The following is a 10,161-nucleotide window of genomic DNA, read 5'->3' on the forward strand; positions in this document are numbered from 1 at the left end:
CCCCAATCATCATAAGATAAAGCACCAATGTAATGCATGCACAAAGCAGAATCACTGCCTTTTCTTCTTAATTGCCAAGGAGGAAAATCAGTTTAGTTTTCCTGCTATAATTCATCCCAGCATTCCGTTAGTTTAAACTAATACTTATGATGATGATCCTGTGAGATGCGCTAATACTATTACCCTAATCTGTGTGTGTATTGTGATGCAGATGAAGCTGGTAGTGTCTGAATGCAGGCCGGAGCAACAGGGAGGCGAAGCATTTCAGAACCAGATAAGCTCCTAATGAGGGCCTGAAGCAGCTTTAAACCAACAGCATGCTTGTTTATTTATCTCGGGCTGAATGGCAGGATGCCGTAACAACAGTTGGGGAGGAAGGACCACTCAAAGCAGATTAAAGGAGCTTTTCCAACACCTGAGTGCTGAAGCATGACCTTCCCCTTTTAATTTGTATTGAACAAAATGTAACAAAATTCAATTTGTATTGAACAAATGGCAGTGAAGTCATTAACAGGCAACAACTCAACCTGCAAAACCAAGTTCTAATTTGTGGACATCACCTATCCAGGGTTCAAAGCATTATTCTTGGGTCCTCTAAAGTGTTAACTTGTTGCTGTCCTCAAATCGGCCTTTTTGTCCTTCCCAGTCTTACCAATTAAAAGAAGAAAGCAATCACTGTGAAACCAAATTAGATGCACTGCAACACATTTGGATACTTAAGTATGTATGATTGACAAAGAAATTAATTTTCAGAGCGAATGATTGCCTGTCTGTATATCTGGCCCTGCGATTGACTGGCCATCAGTGCAGGGTGCGCCCCCTCTCTCGCTTGGTGGCAGCTGGAATGGGCTCCAGCGTCCCCTACAACCCCGAGTAGGATAAGCAGCAATCAATGGATGGATGAATGGATGAATTTTCAGTTTACTGTTCATCTGGATTTAAGGTGAAAGTGCATTTCGGCAAGGTAGTGATCAATTTATTTCAACTTCAACATGTCATTTACTAATGGCTTTTTTGCAGGTAACATGGTAGTCTGTAGTGAGAGCAGAAGCAGGTGGAGGAATATCTGGTTGGGGGATAAATGAGGGTGAGTCAAAGCAGGACGGAACACGTATGAATAAGGGGTACCCAAATGGGTTGTTGAGGCTATAGGAACTGGAAATAAAGAAGGTGGTGGGATTGAAGTACTTAGGGTCAACATTCCAGAGCAATGGAGAGTTGAAAAGAGGTAAAGAAATGTGTTCAAGCAGATTGCAACAGGTGGAGATAAGTATCAGTATTTGATGAGAACCTGAGTCTGAGGTGAACAAGACAGTGGCTGGACCAGCGATGGTATAGATTTAGACAGTGGCTTTATGCAAAAGACAAGAAGCAGAACAGGAGGGTGGAGACATGAAGATGCTGAGCTTCTCTTTGGGAGGGACAAGGATGGAATTATCAGGAATGAGTCCATCTGAGGGACAGCACATGTTAAATGTTTTGGAGACAAGGCCAGAGTAGCTAGACTGAGATGGTTTGGTCATGTACAGAGGAAGGATAACAAATATGGGTAGAGGGATGCTGAGGTTGAAACTGTCAGGCAGGAGGCTTAGAGGAAGATCAGAGGCTTACAGATGGAGAGAGGACATTAAAATACTTGGTGTGAGAAGAGGATACAGAGAATAGGTTAGATGGAGGAGGATGATTTGTTATGGCGACCACTGAAGAGAGTAGCTGATAGGAAAAGGAGTAACATGACAAAAGATTACCTCTCCAAACCATTAAGATTGTTTTGTGTGTGTTGGTGAGGGAGAATGAAAACCTACAAGCAGTTTGATCAGCTCACCACTTTATTAAATATTTACACAAAGTGTAGATCCAGATTCCTCATCTTGGACATATGAGAATAGAAGCAGTCATTAGACGATAAGTGAATAAATTCAATGTCTGCTGCTCAACACAATAGTCACCACAAAGAATTTTTTTCTTGAAGATAATTTATTTTATACAGTAAAACTGAGGTTCAGAGGTTGCATTTGATCCACTGCGGTGGCTTTCTTCTGGGGACAGGGAGGGATGGAATCAGATCTGGGATGTTGTGATGCTGGGCAACCATTTCACAGCACTCCTGTATTTATTGAATGTCTTAAAAAAAATGGACAGCTGTTCAACTCATCAGTCCACTGAGATGCAAAGTGCCTGATACGTGAATTTAAGATGACGACTGTTACCGGCCGTGACCCAAAACAACAACAAATGAACTCTGAGGAAGGGTGCGTTAAACAACGCCACAACTATGACAAACTTGCACCACAAAATTCAAGATTTAGGAACATTGTTTACACATTTGTTGTTACTGTACCAATGAATACAAGGGAGGCTTTCTGCTCCTCCTCCTAATTCAATTTTATCAAACCCCTATAGAAAGGCATATGTGTTTGTCAGTTCTGTGTCTATATGTTCACTGCGAGAGTTGTGGAGTCATTGAACGCAGCCACATCAGAACACTTCAGGGCCAGGGCGTGTGGTTGTAAGTGTGTATGCGTATATGCGTGAGATTAATGCTTGGGAGGCCTGTAGGCGATCTTCCTGCTCTTCAGCACAGACCACCTGTGTCTCTTCATGTAGTACAACAGGGGGATGAGGATGGCTGAGCCCATCAAAAGCTAAAGAGAGAAAACAATCAGGACATTTTCTCAACTCACATTGATCATCTTAAGCAGATGCCTCTTTTTTTCACTTCAGGATAAAGCTATGTGGTCATGAGAGAAACATGAATTTCACCAAAACATAAATTAAAAGTAAATACATTTGAGGATATTTTCCTCAAATGGGTCCATGAACAGATTAGCAACATTATCAATTAAGAATTCCTCAAAATAAGGAAGCAACTGTCCAGAAATTCCGGCTCAAAATGTGCAATACATGACCAAAAAGTTATATAGGTAATGATAATTTAGCAAAAAATCAATTAGGAAGTAACAATTAGCCAAAATCTGGTGTGTCTTAGATGGTAAGAGTCAAGGTACCTTCAGTCCCATTCGTTTGCGCTGGTCGTGTTCAGGCTCAGCAGCCCACCTCAGGAAGGTACACACGTCCTTAGCTACCTGGCTCATGGTGGCAGGGGTTCCTATGGACGCAAATACCGTGACTGTCAGCATAACAGGTCTTGCGAGATGAAAACAACAGTTTACACCCTAGATCCCCAAACAATGACTTCTTGACTCTATTTTGTCTTTGAGGACACACGGACAGCACTCACCATCTTCGTACTCCAGCACCTCATTGTAGATAGGGGGTGCCATGCCAATAGCCTGGCCAGGGAAGTAAGGGTTGTAGTAGAGACCCTCTCTCACTGACACTCCTGCGGGGGGCTCGCAGTAACCGGTCAGTAGGCTGAAGACATAGTCCTCTCCTCCATGTCTGAGGGGAGTAGGGACAAAAAAGGGGTCAATGACACTGAACCCCAAACTCCTCATTACCGACGGAGCTCTCCAGGACCATTTACACAAGAAAGTGAAGACTTCTAAACTGGAGGTTACGGACATAATAACCCTGATAAAAATGTCAATGCTGTCCATTACACTGACATTTTACCCTGATTGCCATCTGCAGGCTTCTATCTGTAATTGATAAAAATAACACAGTTTCAGTAGAAGAGGCCAGGAAGAAATAGATCAGTCATTTCGGCCATTTTTTAAACAGATTGATTAGAAGAAGATAGGAAAAAAAGAATTGGTCGTTACGGTCAGCATTTTCAAACATAGACCTATGACGGAAATGGCAAGGTCACAAGGCTGCAGACAGGTGTTGTTTGGGTTGAAATGGTTACATGATGCAGGTGTTCTTGCGCTTGATGTCTCTAGCACGAGCACTACCTGGCATTGACGATATAACTGAGATCTGGGGGCAGGGCCCCGTTGTTGGCCACCCGGGCAGCTTCAGGGTTAGGGTAGGGCTTCGGGAAGTAGTCTGAAAGCTTCCCTGGCCGGGTGAACATCTCTCCGCTCTCATCAGGTCCATCCACCACTTCAACCTGCATGCAGAAAATGATTAGTGCGGGAAAAACTAAACATTCAAAAGTTGATATGGCTCCTTTGCACACCACTGTGGAAAGACTGATTATCTATCGTCTTATTAACAACAGAAGTACAAAGTCACTTCATATCTATCGGGTACTGACTGACAAAGACAAAGATTCTGATCCTTGACTGGAGAATTAATTGTGATTCTCCACATTTATCAAGGTTGGAAGTCATGCTGACCTTGCGCGCTGTGCTTTAATGAGAGTCAACACCAATTTCCATCATTTGACAAACAGATAAATCCTTTGTTATATTTCATGGAAAGAGTAATTGAGTAGAGCTATGGGGCGTTTCGCCATCCAACAACCAGACCTACATCACACACCAGACTCAGACATTTTCACGAGGAGCAAGAAGTAGCAGCAGATTGTGGCAGAAATCATTTTTATGTGACAAGATTATACTTCATTTTAAACCCATATAACCAGCCTCACCTCCTCAGCAATGGCCTTTGCCTCCTCTTCTGTGTGTGACACTCCCACCAGGTTCCTGAAGGCCAGATACTCCATACTGTGGCATGCTGAGCAAACCTGCTTGTACACCTGGTATCCACGGCGAATACTGCGCAAAGGACAAAGCAGAAATTCTTTAGTTCAGAACTGTGGCCATCTATGCTATTACAAGTATATTAAATCAAATGTGCATTAGTGAACCTTTCATATAAAACTGGTGAGAATTTGGCTTCTCTTATAATTAACTGAATACAAGCTTTGTCAGTGTTGAGATAATAAAGATATACACTCAATTAGAAGGAAGGGTTATGAGAATGGACCTGAAATTGTTATATTTAGGATTAGATCAATACTGGCTTCAACAACATTACACAGGATTTATGTTTACGTTTATTTTTAATACTCTCAGTGGGCAAGAGATTGCAAATTTGAGTGATGTCAACAATTACAGAAGAAACTTTTTTCAGTGGTTAATAACAAAAGATTTCATCTCAATTTACTGCAAATCAAAGAAGGACAGTCATAGATGTGTGCTGATCTTGGGGAAAAAAATGATGTTCCAATCGAATTTTTGATGATAGGTAAACAAAGTCCAAACAAAAGCTGCAGACAGGAATGGAAATTTGTGTCTCGGAGGCACATGGAAGCATGCATGACAGGAGAATCCCTGAGAGAAAACAATTTTCCGAAGTGCCACTTACAATAACACGATTAACTGGAAAAATAAATCCCTCCAATGGAAAACAATTTATGGTTGAGTTATTGTATTATTTTGATACAATAGCAGGAACAATTGTCTGGTAGCCATGTCAACAGGTTACCGATTCAAGATGAAAGAAGCGAGGGCATATTATCAGACAGGAAACCGAAGCCATAATAGTGATGTGTAGTGCCTTTGTTTTGGATGAATAAAAAGGCAAAAGTGAAATATTACATTTCAAATCTTAAATGTGTTTTGGGAGGCTGGAGGAGGACTGTACCAACATTGATCATTCAGTAACAAGCAATTAGTGAAACAGGATTCTAATTCCCTTTATGATAGTTATTGGTCTTGACTCCTGTGAACTTGTGCATCCAGCCCACCTTGCGTGGTCGAGGGAGGACAGAGGTCCAGCATGGCTCCAAGGGAAGTTAGGAGGGTGGAGCTCCAGGTCTGACGCTTTAACGGACTGATGCAGCATCAGGGCGAGACCTGCGCCTCCGGCTGTGACGACACCCATCGTCGTCAGGGCTACCTTTTTATTCCGAGGCAAAGTGCCGAAGGACATGTTGGCCTGTGAAGTGACCAGAGCACAAGATAAAGATGCATCACATCCCCCAGATATGAGGACAAAAGGTGAGAATTTCAAGGTTGAGTTGGAAAACAGTGACTGTCACAATAATAATTTTAGTAAGTAAATTTATTACATCTTCTTAGATAATAAACTGACTGTCTCCTGCAAGTAATTAATTTGAATGAAAAACACTTCTGAAAATTTCTAAAGTTAAAAGAAAGGATTAAGAATGAACCTCAACTTTCCATACAGAAGCCCTTTATAAAAATTTCTGTCTATTTAACACATTTTCCAACCACAGTTTGAAATAATTTTAATAATTAAATAACAATGTCCTGGAAATTTATTGAGTATCTCATGCTAATTTACTGTTGATTTGTAAACTTCTAAACATGGTTTTATTACAAATCTTATCACCATCATTTTACAGCTAGCCAACTCAATAGGTAGGATATTTGCTGATATGATCATAGTTTAGAGTATGTCTAAAATTCTCTTGATAACCACCTCTGATAAGACCACATCGGCATCACAGGTATAAAAAGTCAGAAAAAAGTTATACAGAGCTAATGATGCTGTTACATCACCCTAACAACAGTGAGGATTACCATCCAACTGTCAAATCATAGCAAACAACAAGGCTACATCTTCTTCTCCTTTCAGCTTTTCCGTTCAGGGGTCGCCACAGTGAATCAACCCTCTCCATCTAACCCTATTCTCTGTATCCTCCTCTCTCACACCAACTTTATTCATATCCTTTCTCACTACGTCCATAAATCTTCTAAACAACAAGGCTACATAGGTGTATATATTACATATAAACTTAAAATGAAATGTCCTTCTAATGTCTTTGTTGATATCATGCACTCTAGTGGTACTTCTGGAAGTGCCCTTCACTTGAGCCTGCATAAATAGGCAGCAGTGATCACATGACTGGTTGAAACCATCCTGGAGGATTTCGAACAAACTATTCCCTTAACTGTCAAAATGAAAAGTACACGTAAGTGGGTTTGTGGGTCATTCTGAGAGACCCTGAAAATGCAAGAAAGACACACTGTTTGTCACTTCTAGGTACAAAGATTATAATCGCAAGCGATGTAATTGAGTGAAGTCAAACATTATAAAAAATGTACAGGTAAAATTATACAAAGTGCAAGTGATGGACAAATGTTTATTTATAAGTGGTATTGAACTGTCCCTTTAAGACCAACATTGATATCCTTGATGAATTGAACTTTGTAAGATGCAAAAGGGTAGGCGACTCTTTTTTATTATGCACCGATTAAGGTCAAAGCCGTTTATTCCATTACTTAGGGAAAATAACATATCAGGGGAGAGGATTCAAACGTTAACACACGATAGCGGCTTTTCTTCACCGGAAGCCCTCACAGTCCTTGAGATGCTAACCCGATAGCAAGCTAACTACAATGAAAACTTTAACAATAAAGACAAATGGAAAACACCGCAACGCCGCGATTAGACATTTAGTAAGTAGTTTGTTCGCTAGAGCATTATTGTTTTGATTCAGGAGGATTGTCCATGGCGATATTGGCATTTACCGGCTTGGTGACATAGCATGATGCGTAACACTTGCCGTTAGCATGGTCCATTGCATTGCCATGTAGGACACATCGCTCCCTTACAACTTTTTCACTATTTTACATTTCAATCATAACAAAAAAATCAAATAATTTGAAAATGTAACTACACTGTAATTGTCTACGTCATATATATGTGATTACACGAGTGACCTTGTCTCACCCCATTGGGAGTCACCAAGCTAACGTTAGCATTTTGGCTAAATGTTCCCACAATAAAGTCAATCACTAAAACTTTGAATTCGTATTCTTCGTATAATAGGCCTTTGACGAAACACACTATACCTTGGGGGGCTTGATGGTCTTCGGAGTGTTGAGGAGGGCTCTCCCACTCCCCGAAAGGACCACGACTCGTAACGCCGCCATACTCGCTGCGGGTATGAGAAAGATCAGCCGAACGGACAGGTAACCAAAGTGCTGCACAGTCTCAGCTACCGCTTGGAATTTCAAAATAAAACAGCGTATGAATTGGTAGCTGTAATATCAAATACTTTGTTTACCAAAAGGCCATATTAACATAAAAAGATGTAAAAATTCGAGGGCTGGACACAAAGGTGTAAAAGTAGATATTGTGTTATTTTGATGCAGCGTATTGTGAGAATATGCATTTTCCTCAACACTAAAGATTAACACATTAATATTATGATTTTAATGTCATGTTAAAAATGTTCGAATCACTTTACTGAACTTAGCCAACAAATTTCACAATCTTAATTGCTATTTCCTACCTGAGGCTATCAGACTTTTTAATTCCTCTCCCTTCAGCCGCAGGGAATCTCAAAATCTTTGTACTTAAGACCTTAAGACACTTTATAGCCTTGACTTGTTACTGAGACACTTTTTAGTTTTATTTGTATTTCTTATTCTTCCCACCTTTTTTTTACACCGTTTATACAATTTCCTACAATTATTTATTATTGTTACGTTTTACTTGAAACTCTGGCACAACGATTTCCTTCAGAATAAATAAAGTTGTTCTTCTTCTTATTCTTATTCTTATTACACCATATAAAGAAGGCCACTTTAACTGTATTTATTTGTAATTGTAAACATCCATCATTAGGTGTATGCAACCTTGACGTATGAATCATATGTGAAGATTGCAGACCAAAAAAATAATCATTTGATATGATTATTTCTTTGCCTATTTCATCCCCTTTTTACCATTCTCTGCTCTTATTTTGAAGACTAGCCAATACGTCCAACCGGAACTCACTACCCCCCTAGATTATAGCTGACTTTACAACTTACACAACTTCGACTTTACACAACTGTTTTTTACCGCATTGTTTCGTAATAAATCCCCGTACCAAGGTGAAAGACAAATCTCCATCTTTGTCTGTTTTGTTTTAATTATGGAAACTTTATGCTGCCATCGAAGTCCATAAATACACCGTCCTTCACGGCATATTATGTGCATTTAAACGTTGAAGCTGAGGTTGCTAAACACGTCATCATTTACTAGAATTGCTAGAAACCTAACGCGGGTTTTTCATAATATGATATATTTTTGTAGGGGCGCAGGAAGTAAAGCAATCGTCTTTGAAAACGCCTCTGGTTCGATTCCAACATTTTTAATCATTTTGTTCTTATATATTTGAGGTCCCCAACAGGGACAAACAACACGTGGACGTGAGCAATTTGAAACTCGAAAAACAACCATATTCCCTTGAATGGCTTGAATCAAATGGAATAACTCTATGTAAGGTGAAAAAAGGTATTAACTTTTATTCCTGGATTTTTTGGCATCATTACTTGAATACTGCCCCATTCATAAAATACTTTTAAATCCACCGATCTCGCGATTAAAGATGTTATACTTCTGTTTGTCACTAGATGGAAGCAAAGCATAATAATTGAACCCCAGGTTCAATTATTGAACCTGGTTCAACCAGGTTCAATTATTATTCCCCAGGTTCCCCAGGTATTATTATACCCCAGGTTAAATTATTATTCAATTATCCCCTATCTATCTATCTATCTATCTATCTATCTATCTATCTATCTATCTATCTATCTATCTATCTAGCTATCTATCTATCTATCTATCTATCTATCTATCTATCTATCTATCTATCTATCTATCTATCTATCTATCCATCCATCCATCCATCCATCCATCCATCCATCCATCCATCCATCCATCCATCACACAGTAATAGACTTAAACACAGTAATAAACTTTAAAGTGGATTAAGACCCCCCCCTCACAACATTTTAGTTTCTGAAGTTAATTTTTTTTGTTGCACATGTTCTGAATTTTTAAATGATGGAGAAGGAGTAGATGGAAATTGAAGGTAAAGAATTAAGTATTGCCGGTGAACATTATGGAAAAAAAAAATGACCATGACCACCAATTTTATTTCAAGAAAACAGATGAGACAACAGTCTGAAGTTATTTTGGCCTGCACAGTGGGAAATAGATAAAAACAAGTTCAAACCTTCCTCCATGAAGGTGCTGCAGTCTCAGGATAGTAAACCAAGACAGTGTATAACAGGCTGTGCATGTTCCAAGATAAGATAAGATAAGATAAGATAAGATAAGATAAGATAAGATAAGATAAGATAATGTATATACAGGAAAGATTCACAAGGATGTAAAAAAAAACAACAACCTGAAAAGGTTGTAATGGTAAAAAGGCACAATTATATGCGTCTAAATAGATCATTGGTTGTTTAATGTGGATGGAGAATTCTTGTAATTTGTTGATTTAATATTTTCAATTGCACTGCTAAATTGAGATTTGGGCGTTTACAAAATAAAGAAGTCCAA

At 39.3% G+C, this 10,161-nt stretch overlaps 1 protein-coding gene across 1 annotated transcript; it reads right to left on the reverse strand.

The window, feature by feature from the left end:
- Positions 1 to 1,811: 1,811 nt before the first annotated feature.
- cyc1 (cytochrome c-1) lies at positions 1,812 to 7,797 on the reverse strand. The gene is made up of 7 exons (XM_086150142.1): positions 7,674 to 7,797; positions 5,600 to 5,790; positions 4,499 to 4,625; positions 3,858 to 4,015; positions 3,242 to 3,402; positions 3,009 to 3,109; positions 1,812 to 2,645 (listed from the first exon to the last, which is right to left on the reverse strand). Exons 1-7 carry the CDS (start codon positions 7,752 to 7,754, stop codon positions 2,538 to 2,540), a joined length of 927 nt encoding a protein of 308 aa, XP_086006268.1. The 5' UTR covers positions 7,755 to 7,797; the 3' UTR covers positions 1,812 to 2,537.
- Between the last annotated feature and the right edge of the window lie 2,364 nt (positions 7,798 to 10,161).

Source organism: Fistularia commersonii, chromosome 7 (assembly GCF_037954325.1).
Source record: "Fistularia commersonii isolate RoL2024-O1a breed Wild chromosome 7, RoL_Fcom_v1.0, whole genome shotgun sequence".
In the NCBI taxonomy this organism is placed as follows: Eukaryota; Metazoa; Chordata; class Actinopteri; order Syngnathiformes; family Fistulariidae; genus Fistularia; species Fistularia commersonii.